Consider the following 25,448-nt stretch of genomic DNA (forward strand, 5'->3'; position numbering starts at 1 on the left):
AAATTGGTGCAGCCACTATGGAAAACAGTATGGGAGTTCCTCAAAAATTAGAAAATGGAACTGCCAAATGATCCAGTATTTCCACCACTGGATATTACCACAAAGAAAGCAAAATACTTTTTAGTTTATTTTAATAATCGTTTTTTTTTTAATCCAGTATAGAGCTACAGAGACAAATAAAAAGTACACAATTAAAAAAAAAAGGAGAAAGAGCAAAGACACACTCTTCACTTCACGATAACTACAAGCTCTATTAGTGTTCCCCCACATCAACATCCCATGGCAAACCTAGATTTCCGTGTGCTAAGAGTACCCTACATAATTGTGCAGGGGACAAGACTGCATTTCAGTGTGATGACGTTAAACCAAATATGTACTGGAACTGTTGAGTTCAAGGTATAGTTTTGGAAGTAACTTAAGTGGGGTTAGCGACCAGGCTGCCCTGGAGCCCATAGCCAAAGTAGATGGCAAAACCAATCAACATCCAGATACCAAATAAGATCCAGGCGTCAGCTGTCACCTGCATCATAAGGTAAACATTCATGAAGATGCTCAGTAGTGGGAGGAGAGGGAGAGCAAGAACCTTAAAGGGAAAAGGACTGGGGCTCTGTGGCTGTCTCCAGATGACCCCAGTGATCCCAGTGATGAGCACCAGGAGCAGCACAACCACTGAAATCCACACTGGGTCTCCAGAAAGCAGAACTGGCCACCGGGCCAGCACCAGGCAAAGAAGAATGAGAAGCAGAGCAAGGAGTGAGGAGCAAACATGGACAATCCGGCCAGAGAATGGAGTTGGGGAGTAGCTGCCTGGAAAAAGTAGTCCTTGTAGAGTCAGCCTGTCTTCTGCAGGTCTATTCTCCTCCTGCATCTCTGCTTCATTTCCCCCATTCCTCCTCTCAGGCTGATAACTGATGATGAGAACACAAAGAGCCACCAGGGAGTAAGCTATCAGGAAAGTAAGTGACCAGAGGTCCACAAGATCAGTGAGTCTAAAGAAGAAGGCCATGATTGGTGCAATAATGCTCAAGATCACAGTGGCCATGATGGGGGTGTATTTGCCTGTTTGGATCCTGGCAAGGACAGGGAACAGGAGGTGATCCTCTGACATCCTGTATATCACCTGACGTATGGGGACCATAAAGCCTAAGATACTGACAGGAAAACCACAGATAAATCCAAAAGCTACAACATAGCAGGCAGGGGCCCAGCCAATATTAAGAAAGGCCTCAGGCAAGGTGCTGCCACGTTGAAGCTTGTAGTAAGGCACCATGAGTGTAAGTGCTGCAGAAACACCAAAATACATCAAAAAGCAGATGAACAGTGAAATCATAATGCCCGTGGGTATGGAACTCCAGGGATTTTTGGCTTTGTCAACCTTGGTAACAATACTGCTGAAACCTATAAATGCATAGAAACAGGTAGCTGCTCCACGGAGAATCCCCTCAAAGCCAAAAGGCACAAATCCTCCAGAGCCCAGAGGACCCAAGCTTGAGGTGTCATTGAGTCCAGCCTTTACGTAGTCCTCTTCTGTGAGCTTCCAGTTGTGCAGGTCCCCCTTAATGAAGCCAGCGATGATGACAAAAGTAAGAACCAAAAGGCTCACCAATGTGAGCACTTTGTTAACCAGGAAAATCTCATCCACCCAGAGTCAGCAATCCAATGAGCAACAACACAAGGCCCACAACAAAGAAGTCTAGGTATTCTGAAAAGACCTGGGGAACATATGGTGCAATGCTCTCATGCAGTTTCTGAAAGATCTGGATCCCAATCAGGCTAGCAAAAGCTAAGATCCAGGCTCGGACCACACTGGCTATACCACCAACACAGGAAAGGATGAGGTTCCAGCCAGTGACGAAGGCCCAGAATTCACCTACAGTGACATAGGTGTAGAGATATGCAGAGCCAGAATGGGGAATACGGGCACTAATCTCTGCATAGCACAGCCCAGCCAACACAGTAGATAGGCCAGCCACCAAGAAGCAGATCACAATGGATGGTCCTGCTTGATTGCTGATCACCTCACCAGCTAAGACATATACACCTACACCTACTGTGCGGCCCACACCCAGGGCCACTAAATCCAGAGTGCTCAGGCTTCTGGATGGGTCATCCTCAGCCACCGGTTGTTCCAGCTTACATCTGCATACCAGCTTTTGACCAAATCTGCAAAGTACTTGATGCAGCATTTTAGCTGCAACTGAAGAGGATTCCAGGGTCAGAGAGCTGCAACAAGGCCAGGGAACTGAGAGTGTTCAGATAGGGTTTGGAGAACTGAATTAACCCAAGTTGATTTGGGGCTGCCAAGTTCCAAGTCTCGCGCTTCAAATCTGCTGCATCATCTTTCATCTGGTATGTCCTATCCCTTCATAATATCTAAATAAACAATAAATACTTCTTGAACAATGATGCTCAACCAACCAATGCAGCTCAGATATCTCATGTCACCTGTTACAAAACAAATATCACAGAAACAGATATCAAAAGATATCATAGACAAATCAACCCTGCTTTCCCTGCAGAAAATGTGTCAAATACCTCCCAATATTGTCCTGTTTTATACATCACATGACATTATCCCATTTAGGTTCATCTAACTCATGTAGCTGACTAATTAAGCTGTAATACACAAGAGAGCATGAATTTATTGTGCAATAATTCACATGTGGGTTGTTTCTGTGGTGTGTATGATGAGCATGAGCTATGACACATTAATTCATTGACTAGACAGCCTCGTTGCAATTGCAGAACCATTTTTAAAAATATCATCTGAGTTTAAAATACAAATATTGGTCCCTGGCCTTAAAACATTTATCCCCAAAATCAATTATCCAAGGACAAATGTTACTTTGCCCCCCTTTCTCCACATTCTGCATCATCCATTTAGCTGTACTGATGGCAAAGAATATACAGTCCAACCCTTTGCTTTACCCACCTTGGCCCACAGGGTCACTGTGAGAAGAGAGGAAGAGGGAGAAAGCGACAGGACCTTCATAACTACCTGCAAAAAGGAGAGTGACAGGTTGTGTAAGGAAACACTGAAGAAACAGGTGCAGCAGTCATTCAAAGGTCCATTACTAAGAAAGTTGAAGAGTTTGAAAGGTCATTTTAGGAATTCTGACACTGAATAAACCTCACCCAAACAATCAGACAAAATTTACTTCAATATTTATGTCTACAGTTATGAAAGTGTGCTGGATAGGGAGGAAAAAGTTAGGTCACCTACATCACAGTAGCTCCCAGCCAAAATAATTTCTTCTGTCTCCTCCCTATCTGGGTCCTGGAGAGAAGGTGAGTTCACTTATGCAGACAGTCTCCTTGCTGACCACACTGTGCTCTGTAAACACCCTGGGCCATCTGTGATGTCAGCTGCCAGGAGCCTGGAGAATTTGCCCTGCTCTGTGAGCTTTTGTTGAAACACTTACTTGTAACTGCTTACTAATGTTTCAAAAGGAGTTATTTTTAACTGGATTTCAAACAGTGGTCTGAAGAGGCCAAATATATTTTCCCAATGAAGAAACCTGGATGTGGTTCCTTTTTACCCCTACTTCCCTGCTCCTATTCAAATGGTCTCTACCTCAAGAGGAGCAAAACTTTAGATGAACAATTAATTCACAGAAATTCCCCAGAAATGAGTAGGGGAGAACAAAGAAAACAAAGCCATTAACTCCCCTCTCTCCTTCCTACTCAAGCTTTGAATTTAAGAGAGTTTTAGGAAATGTTGGTAAAGCTTTCAAAAGAATGAAAGGTCAATTAAAATTTTTTTAAGTTTATTTATTTTTAATATTTTGGAGAGAGAGAGGGAGAGCAGGGGAGGGAGAGAGAGAGGGAGAGGGAGGGAATCCCAACCAGGCCCTATGCTGTCAGCTCAGAGTCCAATGCAGGGCTCCATCCCACAAACCATGAGACCATGACCTGAGCCAAAATTAAGAGTCAGAGTCTTAACTGACTGAAGCACCCAAGTGCCCCTCACCAATTCCATTTTATGATTTACTCTCAGCATGGGAGAAAAATAAGGAGTATCAATTCTTAACTCATGGACACTACACTATGAATGTGATTGACGTGTCTCCCACCCATCCCCAGGCTTCACACCCTTCAGTGGTTCCTGCTGTCCTTCCTTCATGGTCTTTCCTTCCTTCATCATCTGACCTGTGCTGGTTCCTCCAGCCTCACCCCCTGCCCAGTTCCTGCTCCAGCTGAGAAATTACACACTCACCCTGTTACCTGTCTGTAATATCCTCTTGTCCCTTCACTTAGCTAATCCCCACTTCTCTTTCAGTTCCCAGCTCAGAAGTTGCTTCCCCAGGAAGCCTCCCCTGATCCTTATGCTTCCATTCCTGTGACCTCTCATAGAATCTGAATTTTCCTCATGTGCCATTTATCCTAATGTATCCAAATTCCAAGTCAGGTGCCTGCCTCCTCCATTAGACTGTGAGTCAGGTGCTCAATAAATATCTGTTGAACAAATGTGTAAACTGAGAAAAGAAACCTGAAAGAACACAAAATCAAAAATTCCTATCTCTTGACTTTGAGATAACTACTTTGTAGCCAAGCAGCCTTTATAAAATGGCTCAGGTAAAGATATAAATGGTATTATCTTACTTGTAGAAGGAAAGCAAAATGAAAATATAATGTGAAAACCAACTTTGATATAACCTTCACCACACATCATTCATGGAAGGTATAAGCCACACATAGGTGATAACCATTATTTGCCAGAAGACTTGTTTTAAAAATACCAGGCTGCCTTGGGTTATAGGCAGCCAACACCCACACCCTGTTATAAAATTCCTATTTTTTGAAGGCATCATTTTCAGGACCTATAATCTAGGATAGATGTCCTAAGGCAGAGGTTCTCACTTCAGGGGACAGAGGGAGGCATAATGGAGACACCTAGAGACATTTCAAACTTTATATCCTCTCCCTCTGAAGATTCTTGTCCAGTAGTTCCCATGATTGCTCTAAACCACCCAACTGACAAGAAATGGTCCTCAATTTTAAAGGGAAGAGATTTTTTTTATGTTAATACTAAAAGGTACGTGTTAAATCTATGTAAAGTAACATTAATATGTATTCAATATACATTATTGAGAGAAAAAAAGAAGTTGCAAAATTATATATACAGTACAACTCTATGTAATATTACATAATTTCCATGAAATCTATCTCTATAAGTATATAGTTATAGATGTATATTCAAAAGCATGGGCAAATGGTCTCTAAAGAGGTATGCCACACACTGGGATATCTGGTGATAGGAAAGGATTGAAGTTTTGTTCTTGTTGTTGTTGTTGTTGTTGTTGTTGTTGTTGTTTAATGACAAAGATTTCTTGGGGCTCCTGGGTGGCTCAGTTGGTTGAGCATCTGACTTTGGCTCAGGTCATGATCTCACTGGTTGTGAGTTCTCTCTCTCTCTCTCTCTCTCTCAAAAATAAATAAACATAAAAAATTTTTAATGACAAAGATATCTAATTTATTTAATATAAAATGTTATTTACAAGTGATCTGTTCATTCTGGCATAGCAAGATATAGCATGATACATTTATCACACAATAATAAATTTACTTTTGTATTAATAATTGACATTTTGAAAGGCAGTTAAGAAAAGAAGCCCAAAACTTCCTGCTGAGTCATGATGACTGAGTTTGTCATGCTTGCCATGCATGTCAGAGTAAAATCAATCTTTCTTTCTTTCTTTCTTTCTTTCTTTTTTTCTTTCTTTCTTTCTCTCTCTCTCTCTCTCTCTCTCTCTCTCTCTTTTTCTTAATTCAAGTCAGTTAGCATAAAGTGTAGTCTTGTCTTCAGGAGTATAACCTAGTGATTCATTTCTTACACATAACACCAGGTGCTCATCCATAAAAGTGCCCTCCTTAATGTTCATCATCCATTTACCCCATCCCCATACCCACTACTCCTCCAGCAACCTTCAGTTTATTCTCATTATTTAAGAATCTCTTATGATTTGCCTCCCTTTCTGTTTTTTCTTTTTAATTTTTCCTTCCCTTATGTGGACTTTCTCAGATTCCACATTTGAGTGAAACCATATCTTTCTCTGACTGACTTATTTTGCTCACTGTAATTTCCTCTAGTTCCATCCATATTGTTGCAAGTGACAAGATTTCATTCTTTTTCATCACTGAGTAGTATTCCCGTGTGTGTGTGTGTGTGTGTGTGTGTGTGTGTGTGTGTGTGTGTCTGTGTCACATTGTCTTTATCCATTCATCAGCCGATGAACATTAGGGCTCTTTCCATACTTGGGCTATTGTCAATAGTGCTGCTGTAAACATTGAGGTGCATGTGCCCCATAAAATGAGCATTTTTGTATCCTTTCAATATATTCATAGTAGTGCAATTGATGAGTTGTAGGGTAGTTCTATTTTTAATTTTTTGAGAAAACTCCATACTGTTTTCCAGAGTGGCTGCACCAGTTTTCATTCCCAACAGCAGTGCAAAAGTGTTCCCCTTTCTGCACATCCTCATTTCCTGAGTTGTTAATTTTAGCCATTCTGACAGGTGTGAGGTGATATCTCATTGTGGTTTTGATTTGTATTTCCCTGATGATGAGTGATGTTGAGCATCTTTTCATGTGTCTATTAGCCATCTGGATGTCTCCTTTGAAAAAGTGTCTATTCATATCTTCCTCCCATTTCTTCACTGGATTATTTGTTTTTTGGCGTTGAATTTGGTAAGTTCTTTATAGATTTTGGATAGTAACCCTTTATCCAATATGTCATTTGTAAATATCTCCTCTCGATTCTGTTGGCTGCCTTTTAGTTTTTTTTATTGTTTCCTTTCATATGCAGAAGATTTTTATTTTGATGAGGTCCCAATAGTTTATTTTTGCTTTTATTTGCCTTGCCTTTGGAGACATGTCAAGTAAGAAGTTGCTGCTGCCTAGTCAATGAGGTTGTTGCCAGTTTTTTTTTTCCATAGGATTTTGATGGTTTTTCATCTTATTTATAGGTCTTTCATTTGTTCTGAATATAGTTTTGTGTATGGCATAAGAAAGTGTCTAGTTTCATTCTTCTGCATTTCACTGTCCAGTTCTCTCAGTACCATTTGCTGAAAAGACTGTCTTTTTTCCACTGGATACTCTTTTCCTGCTTTTTTTGAAGATTTGTTGGCCATATATCTGTGGGTACATTTCTGGGTTCTCTATTCTATTCCATTGATCTATGTATCTGCTTTTGTGCCAATGCCATACTGTCTTAATTATTACAGCTTTGTAATACAGCTTTATGTCCAGAATTGTGATACCTCCAACTTTGGCTTTCTTTTTCAGCATTACTTTGGCTGTTTGGGGACTTTTCTGGTTCCATACCAATTTTAGGATTGTTTGTTCTAGCTCTGTGAAGAGTACTGGTGTTAGTTTGATAGGAATTCCAATGAATATGTAGATTGCTTTGGGTAGCATAGACATTTTACCGATATTTTTTTCCAATCCATGAGCGTGGAATAATTTTTTATTTCTTTGTGTCTTCTTCAATTTCTTTCATAATCTTTCTATAGTTTTCAGCATATAGATCTATTTCCTGTTTAGTTAGGTTTATTCCTAGGTATTTCATAATTTTTGGTGCAATTGCAAAAGGGATTGATTCCTTCATATCTCTTTCTGTTGCTTCATCATTGGTATATAGAAATGTGTCCAATTTCTATACATTGTTTTTATATCCTGAAACTTTGCTGAATTCATGTATCAGCTCTAGTGGTTTTTTTTTTTTTTTTTTTTTTTTTTTTTTTTTGGTGTAGACTTTAGGGTTTCTATGTAGGGCATCCTGTCATCTGTGAGGAGTGAAAGTTTGATTTCTGCCTTTCTAATTCAGATGGCTTTTATCTTTTTTTGTCTTATTGCTGAGGCTAGGACTTCCAATACTATGTTGAATAACAGTGGTGAGAGCGGACATCCTTGTCATGTTCCTGATCTTAGGGGGAAAGCTCTCAGTTTCCCCCAATGAGGATGATATTAGCTGTGGGCCTTTCATATATGACTTTTATGATGTTATGGCATATTCCTTTTATCCCTATTTTCTCCAGGGTTTTTATCAAGAAAGGATGCTGTGTTTTCTCAAATACTTTTTTTGCATCCATAGTAATGATCATATGGTTCTTATCCTTTCTTTTATTAATGTGGTGTATCATCTGATTGATTTGTGAGTACTAAACCAGCCCTACAGCCCAGAATGAATCCTACATGATCATGGTAAATAACAATTGTAAAAATTTATGCTCCCAACTTAAGCACAGCCAAATATATAAATCAATTAATCACAAACATAAGCAAAATTATTGATAATAATACCATAGTTGTGGGATATCTTGATACTCCACTTACATCAATGGACAGATCATCTAAGCAGAAAATCAACAAGGAAACAGCTCTGAATGACACTTTGGACAGATAGACATAACAGATATATCAGAATATTTCGCCATAAAGCAGCAGAATATGCATTCTTCTCGAGTGCGCATAGAACATTCTCCAAAATAGATCACATATTGGGTCACAAAACTGCCCTCAACAAGTACAAAAAGATCGAGATCATACAGTGCATATTTTCAGATCACAATGCTATGAAACTTGAAATCAACCACAAGAAAAAATTTGGAAAGACCTCAAATACTTAGGAGATTAAAAAACATCCCACTAAAGAATGAATGGGTTAACCAGGATCTTAAAGAATAAATTTAAAAATACTGTACATGGAAGCAAATGAAAATGAAAACATGACAATACAAACCCTTTGGGATTTATAAAAAGTAGTCATAAGAGAAAATACATTGAAATTCAGGCCTATCTCAAGAAGGAAGAAAGTTCCCAAATATACGTAACTTTATACCTAACTTAATACCTAAAATATATCTAACTTTATACCTAAAGGAACTAGAAAAGGGACAGGAAATAAATCCCAAAGCCAGCAGAAGAAGGTAAATAATAAAGATTAGAGCAGAAATAAATGATATAGAATCAAACAAAAAGAAACAAACAAAAAAGAGTAGAACTGATCAATGAAACTAAGAGCTGGTGTTTTGAAAGAATAAACAAAATAGATAACCCCCTAGCTAGACTTCTCAAAAAGAAGAGAGGACCCAAATAGATAAAATCATGACAAAGGAGGAAAGACCACAAACACACCACAGAAACACAATTATAAGAGAATACTATAAAAAATTATATGCCAACAAACTGAATAACCTGGAAGAAATGGACAAATTTCTAGACACTCACACACTACCAAAATTCAAACGGGGAAACATAGAAAATTTGAATAGGCCCATATCCAGCAAAGAAATTGAACTTGTTATCAAAAATTTCCCAAAAAGTAAGAGTCCTGGGCCAGATGGCTTCTCAGGGCAATTCTATTAGACATTTAAAGCAGAATTAATAACTATTCTTCTCAAACTCTTCCAAAAAATAGAAATGGTAGGAAAACTTCTGGACTTATTCTCTGAAGCCAGCATTACCTTGACTCCAAAACCAAAGACACCACTAAAGAGGAGAATTACAAGCCAATATTTCTTATGAAACTGGATGCAGAAATTGTCAGCAAGACACTAGCAAATCGAGTTCAACAGTACATTAAAGGGAAGAAAGAGATTCTGAATTCTTTGATCACAGGAAGGCAACACAGTTTAGGAGTTAGGAGCAAAGGCTCTGCAAGTAGAGTGTTCAGATTCAAATCGCACATCAACCTCACACTGGTGACTCTGGACAAATTAGTTCACCTCTCAGGGATTAAGTTTCCACAACTTAATCAAAAGCCTCAGTCAAAAGAGAGTAAAAGTAAATATTTCATAGGGTTTATGTGTGGAGTAAGTGAAATGATGCCTGTAAAGTACTTAGTTCTGTGCCTAACATACAATATGTACTTAATATAATCCACCTAATGTTTAATATTGAAATCTGATCCAAAGTACCAAAAATCTGATAATTAATTGGTCTTTATAAATGTCTAGTATCAAAATCACCCACTAAAACTCAACCCTGTCATCTAGCCCTCATGAGAAAATGAAAGAGTTTTATTCCATATATTTCTCCTTGAAACTCTAAGGGCTCTAATTAGATACCTTTATACATGCTGGTGCTAAACACTTGGTCCTAGACTGGCTGAGTTAAACCATGATTGAAAAATTCAAGGCTCAAATACAGTAACAACAACAACAACAACAACAACTTTGCCTACAGATGCCTCATCTTATTTCAGGGGCAGTGGTGGGGACATTAGAGGTAAGAGAAATGAACATTATGTCAGAAATTTTGGATTCCAGACATGGCTCTTCTGTTTGATAACATAAACTAGGGTGATTTTTTAATCTAAGTGTCAGTTTCCTTATCCACAAGGAAGCTTACCTGACTTCCCTTATTGGATCCACATGAAAATTCTGTAAGAAGATATAAACTATCTGACACTGCTGGTGGGAATGCCACCATCCTGAAGCACAGTCTTAGTGGAATTATAAATGCACACACCCTCCTACTTCTCCCAGGTAAACACCCCAAGGAAAGTCTTTCCTGAGTCCATAAGGAGACTTATGAGTGAGTTCATTACAAGACTGTGTGGAAGCAAAATGTTGGAAGCTTTGCCAGCATCTGTTACTAGAGGAATGTATAAGTAATATGTGCTGTATATGCATAATGAAATACTACACAGCAGTCAGGAATAATACTGTATAGATTTATAGAGCGTTACTTGGGCAGATTTCAGAAACAATGTTAGGTAGCAACAGTAAAAGCAGGATGAGGTGTATAGCACAATGTTATTTATGTACATTTAAAAACAAGCAAAAAAATTCTGTACATTTTTCAAGAATACACATGTATCTGTTAAAAACGTCACATCGTTGTTCTGCTTAAAACCTTCAACTACTTTCCCTTTTTATTCATAGTATAAGCCAAAGTCTGAACTTATAATGGCCCCCAAATCCGACAGTATTTGTAACTGACCCAGCCACCTTTCAGCCTTCTGTTTCTCTCTGCCCCCACTCATTGTTCTCTAGCCACTGGCCTCCTAAACATTCTGGCCTCCTAACATACCAGATAAAAACCTTTGTACTTGCTGTCTCTATAACTGCACCACTTCTAGCTCACATATACACATGGTTGATTCATTAACTGCATTTGGTGAAATAGCACATTTGTAGCACATCCTTCCTTAAGCAACCCATAAAAAAATGCAGTCTCCCACTAACCACCCACAAGGTACCTTATCACCCCGCCCCTTTTTTTTTCCCATGGTACTTATCACTACTTAAGGTACTACATGTTATATATTTGTTCATGATTTTTCTCATTCAAAAATAATGCAAGCTCCATGAAAACAGGATTTTTTTTATTGTTTTGCTCCTGACTGTATTCCCTGCATCTACAACTGTGCCTGACACAGAGTCAACACTGTGAATTTGTTTGAGTGGATGAATGTATCTAAATACACATATAGATCATAGATTGGAAGAGCATTTATACATAGGCTAAAGAAATTGTCACCCCCCTTGGGAGGGGATACGAGAATAGATCATAATGAAAGGGGGAAATAAAATCCATTGATACAAGGCCTGACAGGAAGCAATCGTGCTAATAATCCATGATTAAGGCAAGGTTGACTCCACTCTGTGCATTTCAGGTTCAACAAAGGAATTTCATGAGATGATGATGTGAGAGGATGAGGTTCAGAGCCTGAGAAATGTCAGGCACTAAACAGATTTAAATGGAAGGAAACCGGAATCCTATAATCTCCAGGACATGGAGAATACAAGGAAGGAGGGTGCTAGAGGAGGGTGGAGAACAACTGAAGATCGGGCATACCTCTTACCAGTTACTCTGAACTCATCTCCCTTTCCCTAATTCCTCTTTCTCCTTTAGTCCTTCAACTGTCTCTGGAGGCTCCTTAATGGACACTAAGAATGCTTGTACCATTTTTCTCTCTCTGGGAACTGTCTCCAGCCACCTACCTCTTAACAAAGGCACAACTGTAGTTCCTCACATTTGTTGAATCACAGACCTCGCTGACACTGGTCACCTCAAAGAAATGTCCTCCACTCTACTTAATCCCATCCATGTACCCTAAGTAGGAATCGCAGAGGACGACCATCTGAATGGCAGGGTGGGAGAGGGGTAATGCTTTTGACAACTTCTGCTTCCCTCAACTGTGTTGTGCAGGGTGGTCCTTGCGCTCTTCCCACTTTTACTGAAGATGAGGGAAAGTGGGCTACAAGGTGTGAAGATACCAGAGAAGCAACTGAAAGAACAAAACATCTGGGAACTAAATAATTATAGTTTGTGACTCAAACAGAAGCAGTACGAACAAACAAATGAACAAATAAACATACAGAAGAGAAAGTAAACCCATGATTGGGAATTCTGAGAGAATCTACCACAAATCCAGCTGATAACAGCACAGAAACATCGCCCTTATGCACCATATTCAGAAATTCCCTTTCTCAATGCAATAATCTGTGATTTTTCCAATAGTTTATATTCAGTCCAGACTCTCTGACCCAGCTGTCACACCCCCACCTTAATTCTCCCTCTACCCTCGGGCCCATCACCTTCTTCCTAACTGAGTTCCATATATCCTGACTTGCCCTTCCTGGAATGAGCCTTGGGCCTGGGTAAATCACCTGCTCTGTCAGGCATGCTTCATGAGTAAAGGAAGATGGGGGTGGGTAGCAGACATTATCTAAAATGGGAGCCCAGTGGCAGGAAGATGGCTGCAATTTCCCTAACAACCTAAATACTTCCAGGATTGGACTTCCCAAACCTCAGTCATCATACAGGGCTTCCAGATGCTGCCTGCACAAACATTTAGGAAATACCTGTCACAAGAGACTGCCCCAAATGCTACAAAGGCAGGTAGGAAGGCAGATGGCACCAGTTTAACAAGGATGGTTTAACAAAACATCTTTTTAAGCTTCCTAATTCATATGGCTATTTGCTCCCAGACTGGGCTGCCAATTGGGAGCAGACTGTGAATGTTTGCCATGGAATGAAAATATCCTTTTCATCCTTAATCCAAAGAACCAGTGCCAGAAAAATGTCAGCTTTCCAGTCACTCCAAAATATGACTAACCCCATCTCATAGCTAAAATGTCAGGGTGATGCTGGGAAAACGGACATCACCTATGTTAGATTGATCATTCTTGCTTGGTTCTTGTTGACAACCAGACATCTGACCTAGTAGAATACATAAAATGGGCATTAGCATTCTCTATCATGAGCCATATCTGTGACCAACACTGAGTTCACAGCACCTAGAGCATTGTTAGTATTTATTAATCATCCATGGAAATAAACATAAAGACCAACGGGCTTCAGGCATCAGTTCAGACCTCTTTGTCTATTTTTGAAGCTCATTATTTTTTTAAAGTTATCAATGAATATGGATGTGAGCTAAGAAATAATGGGTATTCTGGGCATGCTATTAGTCAACAGAAGACCAACAAAAAAGAGAAAGGATTGCCTTTCCATTTTAGATTCAAAAGGAAGAAAACCACAAATACATCCAGAAACAAAAGAATTCACAAAGTAGTCTCTAAGGATCCTGACTTTATTCATGGAAACTGCATAAAAATCTGGACTAAATCTAAGAAATTCCAACTGAACTCATTGGTTTCAGATATTTGGGGATCAGCAACCTAGCCCTCAATTCAATTCAGCTGACATGAAGTCACTTAGACATTTAGCACCTTGTCCATACTAGACTTATACCTAGTAGGTTCCTATACTTTACAAATATAGCATATCCAGAGCCAGCCTCCTGCCATACTTACTGGACCACACTGCTGGTCCTTAAAATTGGTAACTCTAAACAATAAGATTAGGTCTAACTCTTGGGTCTAACTCAGATTCACCCAGAAGCCTTCAGAGAGTACTGCACTTGAAGCTGGATAAAGCCCTAAATCACATTCTACCTGATCACTACACTGCATCAGATAACTGAAGTGTGAATGTTCTATAACCTCCTCCTTCTGGAAAAGGACACTTTCTTTAAGTCTTAAAAAGATACACACACACACACACACACACACACACACACACACACACACACACACTTCCAACCAGACCCACAGTTTCCTGCTCTCTATTGAGTCCAAACTTCTAAGATTATATATATATGGCTTACTTTTCACTGTTTTTCTACCACTTACTACTATATTAACCTTTTCTGTGGCTCCTGCTTGAACAGGACAAGCCTTTCCTCACACATGCACATCTTAACATTAACATTAGCCCTCACACAGACCATCCCTTTGCCTAGAACACACTGTTTCCAAACCATGTTCAACATGACCTTCCTCCTGGAAGCTTATTTGGTCACACCTACAGATAGAAATCTGATCTCTCCATTGTGCTCTCCTTGCCCTTCTCTCCCCTCATTAATATCCAGTGGCATAACTCTCTGAACTATAATTCTCTACTGGGAGGGCACCCAGTTAGGGAAGAGAGTAGGAGTAGTAGGTGATGAGGTGGAGCCAAGGAGCAAAGGTTCTGCCTGATGATACTTCCAGCTTGCCTTTCCTTCCCCAGCTGAAACTGAGAATATTAACTGGCCACAGCCAAGGAAGTACCCCAGGCTCTACATATCAGTTGGTGATGTCAGAGATCTGACACAAGAACTGAAGCCCAAGTCCATTTCACCACAACAAGTGAAAGTACAAAGGAAGTAACCCAAGTCAGCTCAGACAAAGCACAGTACCTATGACATTTATGATTTGCTCCAGTGCCATCCCCTTGACATGTGACAACTGAACAAGACAGAAAACACACGGTTTTATTACTTTCATTGATTTAATTTGTTTGGAAAATAAGTCACCTAATGCTTTGGCATTAGGCAACATGACACAATACTCAAAATGCACAACTATATTTAAGGCTGGCCTCCAGAAGGGAGGAGTGCGGCAAAAGGCAGTAGACTGAGAGGTATGGAGAATAGGATTTCACTTTTTTCAGGAGGATGGGGAAGTACCCATCAAATGCCTTTATGTTGTAAGCTCCCACATAAAATAATTTTCTCTCTTTGCTACCATTGTTGGTGTACTCTCTGTAAACGGCTACATAGATGGCTTCTGGGTAGTTTGGATTATGCCTAAAATGAGAAAGTGGGGGGGGGTGCCTGTGGGGCTCAGTTGGTTAAGCCTCCAACTCTTGATTTCAGGTCAGGTCATAATCTCATGGTTCATAAGTTTGAGTTCAGCTTCAGGCTCTGCACTAACAGTGTGGAGCCTGCTTGAGATTCTCTCTCTTTCCCTCTCTGTCTCTTTTCCTCCTCTGCTTGTGCTCTTTCTCCTTCAAAATAAATAAACTTTAAAATAAAATAAAATAAATAAAATAAAATAAAATAAAATAAAATAAAATAAAATAAAATAAAATAAAATAGAAATCACAAGTTTTCTAAGTGAGAAAGACTGGATTCAATCTATTAAAGATCAGATTTCAATTAAGCATAAATCACTACAAAGGTAATTTCCAAATTAGATAATTCAGGCACCACAGTAATTCTTTCTGCAAAAGAACTCAAGCAAAAGCAACATTTTTCTTCCCCCTAAACTATCATACCAACATTATTATCCCCAAATGATCATGCACTTAGTTACACAAAGTGAAAGACAGTGGTGGCGAATAGAGAATTCTCCTCTCTGGGAATGAATAATTAAGAGCTTTTCATAAACAACTCCAACTTTCTAAAATATGTAAAGATACATAAATTATGAACCAGGAAGAGTATTCCTAAATCATAACGAACAGTTGAGGCAAGGGCATGTCAAGATCCCAGATGGCTTCCTAGTCAATAGAAGGTAAGAATAGTAAGGACCTCATTTTCCAGTGTTGGCAAGAAAGTGAGTATCTTGTGTGCACTGTGAGTCAGCCTGAGAGGCCTCATGAAAGAGGTGGGAATTAGTCTATCTTGGCATTATGCATAACTTTTCACTGGGAAACTATCATTTCAAGCTACATGTTTTGCTTTAACCATGATCCTATAAATACAGCCTCTTTTAGGCCTTCTTTCCATGACCCCCATGAAAAAAATATAAAACAAACTCCACCACACCCTGAGCCAGTAAATCCAATTTGCCCAGCTTTAACTGGATTTAACAGATCCAGTTAAATAATTGCTACAGATATTAATACAGATATAGATACTGAGATATAATAATAGTAATACTACCACTACTACTACTACTACTACTACTACTACTACTACTACTAATATAATAATAATTCTCAGCGTTTTTTTCTGTGCTGAAAAGGAAAAGAGAGAAAAACCACAAAGGTGTAAGTTATTCCCTGGGGAAAGAGAAGTACAGCTCAGATAGCTTCCCTGAAATGTTGGAAAGAAGCTGAAGTAACCAAACTCAACTCATGCTAAAGAAAATAAATATCCAAACTTATCTCTCAAGAATCTCCTGAGAACAACCTCACCAAATGGATCACCTGCCAGGCATCCTCCCACCTATAATCTTACTTTGCACTATATTCTGTTTGCATGTTACTTGGAAGAAACCATTCTCTAAGTTTGTAGGATAAAAGTTCCATAGGGTAGAACCTCTTTCATGGTCTCTGAATACAGCTAGAAACCCGAATTCTGCAAGCCAATCATACAAGGTGCAATCCAGACTTAAACTTGAAGGGATGGCAACCTCCAAACTGTATGCTCTTTAGACCAAGCAGAAACACATCCATCTCGTCCAACTCACCCACCTACCCTACCACCCCCAGATCCACGCCTGAAATTCATTCCAGTCTGGCAGACCATGAATTCCAAGTCACTGAAAACCCATCCTGCTGCAAACTAACACACTCCATACCAACTGTATGTAGACCAAATCCATCCATCCAAATGTAGACCAAAATCTATGTAGATATAGAAAAAAATCTATGTAGATGGAAAACAAAGCATTTTTGCTTCCTTCCCACAATATGTATGAAGTCACTGCTTCATGCACACACCACACTAGTAACATTGAACCATTATTTGAGTAAAAAGCAGATAACCAGAGCTTCTCCAGAGGCTGTATAGACTCCATATCATCTACTACCATTCTGCGATGGTTGTGAACAAAGAGACTTTTCTGAGTCTCTCTGGGTAACTTCAGAGAAGACAGAGTTAAATACAATGTTTCTCATTCATGGTTTGACACAGTTACAGGTTTAATTTCAGTTAGAATCCAGTTTTGGAGTTTCTTAATATTTCCATCACACCAAAACAACATAGATGATGAACTTGAGAAATCAGAAAAGACTTAGTTTCTACTTCTAGAGGTCTTCAGAAATTAGATGGGCTGCAGGAACAATCAGAAATAGAATTTCCAAAAACAGAATCATAAAGAGAGCTGGGAAAACCCAGGAAGGGTGTGCAATTAAGAGATTATAAAGTTATGTGATATATTGATTTTAATGGTAAAAATCTATTTCTTCTCTACTTCCCCCTATGGTTCCCTACTCCTTTTCTCAACCCTGAATCCAGTCAACACAAAACACCTAATAAAGTCCTCAGGAGAGAGCAGTAGAAGGAAATCCAACTGGCTGTCCACTCTATTTTCCAAATTACAACTGTAATGTAGGACAGTCTTTGTCTACAATGAGAACCAATCCAAACTTTTTTTTCCCAAGAAGCCTTGCTTAACATCTGTATTTACACCCAAATCCTTTCTTTCCTTCTCAACAGAATCCAGAAATCCATTCAGTGGCCCCATTATCACCAAACCCCGTGTCCTCTTTTAGACCAGCAGTTGTTAGTGGTGGGAGCCCATTGCTCCTTCTTCCATGTACCTCCTCCCAATGTACACCCTCAGTAATACACAGCATACAAGGTGGCTTAGGAAAGGACAACTATCTCTCAGCTACCTTCCTTCATATCGTTAACTGTGTCCTTCTATCCTCCCCATGGATGTTCTCAGCTAACTCCTTCTCTCTGTCTTCTTACAACACCCCATGCTTGCTTCCTCTCATTCACCAGGGAGCTGCTCCATTCTGCTTCTTGCTCCTTAGGAAAATTAATCGGGTTTTTTTTGTTTGTTTGTTTGTTTTCTTTTTGTAGGAAAGAAATCAGATCATATGAAAGTTGCATCATGCCTCAAAGTCCTGTGTTCTTATCCAAATATAAATCCATATCACTTCTCCACCAAAACCCCTCTGCCTCACCCCAGCTCATGCATCATAGTGTATAACAAAAAGCCTCTGCCACCACTTTTTTTAAGGGACACCCTTTATCCCTATCCCCTTGTTCTTTCTAATCCCCAGGATGCTTTGTGATTTCTGTAATAACAAAAGAAAAAAGGACAAAGATAAATCAAAAGAATATAATCCAAAACTCATATTTTATCAATGTGGAATATACTGGTAAAGGAAATTTGCTTTTCCACATGATTTTGCTTAAACTAAGGTTAAAATTAATCTGCCTTTGGGAGGTAATAACACATGTCAATTGATAATGGACAGAAGTTGCCCAAGAACTGCTGGAGGGCAAGAGAAAAACAACATAGACATAAACATTTGCTACATATAATCAATTAAACAGGTGTTGTGTATGTATAGGGTAGTCTGGGCTTCTAGTGTTGGGCTACTGCCCACAGCGTACATGCCTGTTGGGGGTAGGGAGTGTTGAGCAGACAACCATTTAAGACTATAACAGCCTTTAAATTAAAAAGTTGGAAATATGTTTTGTGATAAGAGCAAATTGCCTCTTAGAGATCCAGGAAGGCATACCCATTCCAGGCTTCTCCTCTAAACCTTTATTGATAAATAAACATAAACATCTATCATGAACATAAAATTTATAGATTAATAACAAAGCCATCAGATTTCAAGGTTTATTCAAACCTTGAGAGAACTGACTCATTTATAAAATACTTGGGACCTCAGAGAAGCCTTCATAAAATGTTTTAAAGACTTCTAGGCAGCCACACCCCAGGGGATTTTGGTAATCTTTCTTCTTACAGCCTGTCCTGACCTATAATCAATACTCACCACAACTTTTTAAGTTAGATAGTACACGTAGGGAGATACATTCAGCAGCTGTAAAAATAGATATATGTCTCTTTGAGCATGGAGGAAGAAGCCCCTCAAATCATCATGGTGACAGGGGACCACCTTATCAAACTTGACCTGCTGTCCTGAAGTCCACACCAGTGTCCTCCCTAAGAAGATAGGACACAGAGACTTTAGAATCTCCAGTGAGAAAGTGTGGCAAAACATGGAAGCAGTAGAGCCAGGTGGAAGAATTTTCATTCATTCAAACAATGTGTCTAAGCATACTAAGTGCTGGACCCTGTGGGAAAGACAAAGATGAGTAAGGCAAGCTCTGCACCAGGTCAGAAAGAAAAGACCAGGAAGGACAGCAGGACAAAGATGCGGGAAGGACTCTGGAGGAGAAGCACCAAGGAAAAACCTCCCCTAGTTCATATTTTCCTCAACAGAGCTGAGAACCTTTCTGGTCTGGAGGAGAACAGAGTGCAGGACTCAAATTCCTCTGACCCCAGAAAACTTGCCTGCTCTTCCCAAACTCACAAGCCTCTAATCTGCACTCCCTAATCCAAAGTCTAGCTCCAGTGCCATTAAATACCCTCTGCTCAAACACCATAAAGTTAGCCAGCAGCACTCCATCACAGCCTTCTTCCTCTCTGGTTCTGTCTGTTCTCTTGCCAACTCTATAAACAAGAGAAACCACTTACCCATGGGCTATTTCTGCCAATGAAGAGAGAAACATGAGAAGAAAGTGCAATCAAAACCCAGTGAGAGGAAAGGGCTTAGCCAAGTAGAGTCAGGGCTTAGAGTGGAGGTTAGCAGGGGACCCTCAGGGATTCGGGCCCTTGGGAGAAGCAGGCCTTCTAGGAGTTGGAGCCTTCAAGGATGCAGGGCATGGGAATGGTGGGAAAGGGGAGGGAGGTGGCTTAGAGGGAAACTAGGAAGAAAACTAGAAGTGGGCAATGGAAGACCAGTGTGTCCTTGCATGGGTGAGCAAGTGGACTGAGGACCTAAATGAGACTTTGTTGGAGACTTTGTGGACAGCAAGATGTTGTTCATTTAGAAGTCAACAATCTTCCCCTGGTCCTGGTTGGCACAAAGGGAGTGTGGGGAGCCAGGTGGAGCCCAGCCTGTGGTGATTTGGAGGCCAGTTACAGATCCAGTTAAAAAGCCCACTGAATAGCTCTTTAAACAAGCATAGAAGCACCACCAGTCACCTGCCTCTCCCAGAAACTCCTACTGGGTTCCTCTACCACCACTATTCATTCCAGCTCCCTCACCCATGTTTCCCATAACTCCAGAAGTAAAACTAAAGGGGATTTGGCTTAAACTTTACCACAAGGGATTTACTAAAACAGGCATTCAGCATTCATAGAAAATTCCAACTGAATATGCATTGAAATTCTGCTGGAGAAAGTAAAGAAAAAGATGTACTCTCTGCCTAGAGAGCTTGCTGCTCTAGACATTCAAAATGTAGGGCTTCCAAGACCCTGAAACATGACCAAAGGAAGGTACCACCTCTTTACCAGAATGATAATCTTCAAACAGAGGCAAGACTTCTCAGAGATGGAGAAGATGGGGCCTACTTAGAGACTGAGGGCTGAATGCACAAGTGATGGCCCAAGAAGGAATGGGTCTCAAAGAAAAGGGGAACTACTGCCTTCTCTTAGTAGTGCTGAAATGCCTCTAAACCCTAAATTAGGTTCCTTAAAGACTGGAGTAGAGGTGGAGGGAAGGATTCAAGGGTAGTGGCATGTCTCTAAAGTGACAAAGTCTATAATAACTACACTGAGACAGGACATTAAAATCAGAGTAGTGATAATTGCTCCAAATCTTAAGTTTTAGTCAGAATCCAGTTTTGGAAATTCTTAACAGTTCTATCACACCAAAACAAGATGATCAACCTGGTAAATCAGAAAAAACCTGAGCTTCTCATTCCAGAGATCTTCAGAAACTTTATCAGATACCAGGAAGAATCAGAATTACAATTTCCAAACAGGAATCATTAAAGAGAGCTGGGAAAATCCAGGGAGGGAGTAAAATTAAGGGATTAGAAAGCAATGTGATACGTTGATGTCAAAAGTAAAAATTCATTTCTTCTCCATTTCTCTCTACAATTCTATATCCTTTTTTTCTCAACCCTCAATCCTGTCAACACAGAATACCTAAAGAAGTCCTCAGGAGAAAGCAGTAGAAGGAAACCCATCTTCCTGTCCATTTTATTTTCCAAACTACAAGTATAATGTAGGATGACATTTACCTACAATAAGGAGCGATCCACACTCATTTTTTTCCAAAAAAAAGCCTTGTTAAACAGCTTCCCCCCTCCCCCTCAAATCCTTCCTTCCTTTTATGCACAGAATCCAGAAAGCCATCTAGTGTCCCATTTATCACTATATTCTATATCCACATTTAGAAAAGCATTTGTGAGTGGTCAGAGCCCATGGCTCCTTTTTCTATGTACCTCCTCCCAATATACATCCTCAATAATACAGGGCACACAAGGTGGCTTAGGAAAGACTATCTCCCTGGTTATCTTCCTTCATGTCTTAAATGTGTCCTGTCCTCCATGTAAGGACTTACATGTCTTCTCCTCTCTGTCTTCTTTCACCAGATTTTGCTTGGTTCCTCTCACAGCCCTAGGTAATTGTTCCACACCTTCACCATCTCCCTTATCAAGTTCATTGCTTTGTTTTGCTTTGTTTTGTTTTGTTTTTGTTTTGTTTTGTTTTGTTGTAGTAAAGACAGCAGATAATCTGGTTCATATGAAAGTTGTATTATGTTTCTAACTCCTGAGTTCTTAGCTAAATATAGATCAATATGGCTTTTCCACGAAGATCATCTGCCTCAACTCAGCTCAAGCAACACAAATTATAACAAAGAGACTCTACCACCACTATTTAAGGGATACTGTATATCCCTCTTCCGTAGTTCTTTCTAGCTTACAATTGGCTTTATGATTTCTGTGATAATAAAAAAACAAGGGACAAGGACGAACCAAAAGAATATAATCCAAAAATTATATTTATCAATTTGGATGTGTTTGGTAAAGAAAAAAATGAATCTGTCTTCTAGAGGCACTTCCACATATCAATTGACAATGGAGAAAATTTGCCCAGGAAATGTAGAGGGCAGAGAAAGACAACCCAGAAATAAACATTTGCCACCTATAAGCAATAAAATAGGTGTCACACATGGATGAGTGCTGTCTGGACTTCTGGTGTTGGGGTACGGTGTACATGGCAGTGCAGTGGCAGGGAGAATGAACAACAATTTAATACTCCAAGGGCCTTTAAAATTAAAGAGTTGCAAATACGTTTTTCAATAATATCAAATTACCTTTTGGAGACCCAGAGAGCCATACCTATTTTAGGCTTATCCTTCAAGGCTTTATCAATCAATAAATATGCCTATCATGAGCATAAATTTGATAGATTCTAAGAGAAAGAACAAAGCCATCAAGTTTCAAGGCTAACTTAACACTGGCTCCTTTACAATACATTTGGGACCTCAGAGAATCCTTCATAAAGTGTTTTAAAGACCATTGGGAAGACAAACCCTAGGGAAACATGGTAATTATTGCTTTTACAGCCTGACCTACCCTACAAGCAATCCCCAACACACCCTATTTAAAAATTAAATGATAAAGGGAGTGAGATACCTTCTGCAGCTGTAAAAATAGATATGTCTCTTTGAGCATGGAGGAAGTACCTCAAATCATTATGGTCAGGGGGAGCACCTTATCATACTGGACCTGCCATTCTACAAAGTCCACACCAATGTCTTCCCTAAAAAGATATGACACAGACATTTTCAGAACTTCAAGTGGCAAAGTGTGGGAAAACATGAAGGACGTAGCAGAGACAGGTGGAAGAATCTTCATTCAAAGAACATGTCTAGCATATTACGTGCTAGGCCCTGTGGGAAAGACTAAGATGAATAAAGCAAGCTCTGAACCAGGTCAGAAAAGAAAGCCAAGAAGAAGGGCAGGGCAAAGAGGTGAGAAGGACCCTGGAGGAAAAGCACCAAGAAATAACCTCCCTTAACTCATATCTTATTCAGCAGAGCTGAGACATTTTCGGTCTGGAAGAGAAGAGAGTGTAGGCCTCCAAATCACTCTGACCCCAGCAAACCTGCCTGCTCTTCCCAAACTCACAAGGCCTCTAGTGTGCACCCCCAATTCACAATCTAGCCATGAAATAATCTCTGCTCAAACCCCAGAGCACTTGGACACCCAGCAGCACTCCAAGCTCAGCCTTCTTCCTCTCTAGCTCTGTCTCAGCTTTCCTGCCAACTCTACAAATAGGAGAAATTACTTACCCATAGGCTTTTTGGAGGATAAGATAGGAGAAGAAAAAGCAAGTCAAATCCAGATACAGGGAAGGAGCTTGGCCAAGGAGAGTCAGAACGAAGAGTGGAACTTGGAGGGTGCCCTCAAGAAGGTGGGGCCTATGGGGACGCGGGGCCATAAGGAGACAGGGCCATGGGGGAGGTCACAGCCTGGGAAGGGTGGGAAAGGGTGAAGGAGGTACCTCAGATGGAATCCTGGAGGAAAGCTGGAGCTGGGCAATGGAAGACTAGTGGGATGCTGTCTGGGTGAGGAGGTGGACTGAGGGCTCAAATTGGACTTTGCTGGAGACTTTATTTGCAGCAAGATGTGAATTTAGAAGTAAATAAGTTTCCCAGGGTTCTAGGTATAGAGAAGGTCCTAATTGGCAGGAGAAGAGTGTGAGGAGCCAGGTGGAGCCCAGCCTGTGGGATTTGGAGGCCAGTTCCAGGAGCAGCTAAAGAGCACCCCTATAAACAATGATAGAGTCACATTCCCCAGCCACCTCTCCAACAATCTCTCACTATGTTCCTCTACCAGCACCATCCATCCCAGCACCCTCACCCACATGTCTCAAAACTCCAGGAATAAAACTAAAAGGAATTGGCTTATGCTTCATCATGAAGGACTTCCTGAGTCACTCATTCGTCATTCATAGCACATTCTAACTGAACATGCATTGAGTATTGTGCTGGAAAAAGTAAAGAAAAATATATAGTTCCAAGCTACAGAGCTTCTTGCTCTAGACAATCATAACATAGTGCTTCCAAGACCCTGAAACAGTGACCGAAGGAAGGTGCCACCTCCTTTCCAGGATGGTAACCTTCAAACAGAGGCATGTTTGTCAGAGATGGAGAAGATGGGGCCTACTTAGAGAACAAAGGATGAATGCAAAAGTGATGGTACCAAGAAGGCATGGATGTCAAGGAAAAGGGGCACTGATTCCTCTACTTGACAGTGTTGAGATGTCTTTAAACCCTAAATTAGGTTCCTTAAAGAATTGGGTGGAAGTGGAAGGAGGGGCAAAAAGAGTAACTTCAGGTCCCTAAAGTCTACATTAAATATACTAAGACAGATCATTAAAACTGAATCAGAAAAAATTGTTCCAGATCTCACGATGAGTCTCCAACTGAGAAAAAAACTACAAATCACATTGGCCCTGCCCTAACACATCTCCAGTAGGCAAGACCAAGGGTGCTAATTGAGCACCTCCTTTGTTCCAGGTGCTATACTATGTGGTGGATGAGTGGCCCAGCCAGACTACAGAGCCAAGATTCCTAGAGGCAAAGGAGACAGGCAGGATTTGGAAGGATGGCTGTCATGACAGAACAGTAGGGGAGGGGCACCTGGGTATTTGATTTGTGTCTGTTACAATATTAGGCTGTCTTCCCCTGCCCCAAACTGCGATTTTTCCCAGATGTGCATCTGCTTTGAGGGAAAGAAGGGTATAAGAAGAGGGTCTCTTTGTCCTTGCATCTGGTCACAAACACAATCCTTTCAACTTTCTCCCTATGCTACACACTGCCTCCTCAGTAGAGGCTAGGGGAAATACCAGGGCCCTAGACAATCACCAGAGAAGTAAGACAACTTGTCCAGGGCTGAGGGAGTGCAGAGCATGCAGAGTTGGTGCCATAAGTGTCTCCTGGGGGGGGGGGGACAAAATGGGGAACCTAGAAGTTAGAGCCCATCCAGGTGATTTCACATGAAGTGTCTGAACTTTGAGGGGTTAGAGGAGGGAAGAGGAGAAGAGACAGGGGTGTGAGTCAGAGACAGGGGAAGAGGATGAAAGACACAGAGATAAGAGAAGCAAGGAAGAGAGATGGATTAGAGGGCAAGAGAGAAAACATGGATGGAGAGACAGCAAAAGGAGACAGATAGGAGGAGATGTGGGTGGAGAAACTGAAAGGCACACAGGGTAAAACTCACAAAGATGTGATGGAAGAGACACCTTCAGAGACTGATAGAGGGAAGCAGGGAGGGAAACAGCCAGAAGGAAAGCTAAGGGCAGACTCAGTCTTGGTAAATCTCAGCACAAACTATATGGAGTCAAAGAGAAAGGCCCACAGACAGACAGATTTGCCTGACAGAGGTGAAGGTAAAGGAGGCAAAGTAGGAAGGAAGAAGACAGGGCTGCAAGAAGGATTGAGGAGGGAAAATGACAA

The 25,448-nt window shown here is 40.4% G+C and overlaps 1 protein-coding gene across 1 annotated transcript; it reads right to left on the minus strand.

Moving 5' to 3' along the window:
• Window positions 1-226: 226 nt before the first annotated feature.
• Window positions 227-23,364, minus strand: LOC123590753 (cationic amino acid transporter 3-like). Its single transcript, XM_045464212.1, is given in 4 exon segments — window positions 227-1,640; window positions 1,642-2,445; window positions 2,933-2,998; window positions 23,280-23,364. Coding segments are annotated over 2 exon segments (1,770 nt in total). The 5' UTR covers window positions 2,187-2,445; window positions 2,933-2,998; window positions 23,280-23,364; the 3' UTR covers window positions 227-415.
• Between the last annotated feature and the right edge of the window lie 2,084 nt (window positions 23,365-25,448).

Source organism: Leopardus geoffroyi, chromosome B4 (assembly GCF_018350155.1).
Source record: "Leopardus geoffroyi isolate Oge1 chromosome B4, O.geoffroyi_Oge1_pat1.0, whole genome shotgun sequence".
Lineage (NCBI taxonomy): Eukaryota > Metazoa > Chordata > Mammalia > Carnivora > Felidae > Leopardus > Leopardus geoffroyi.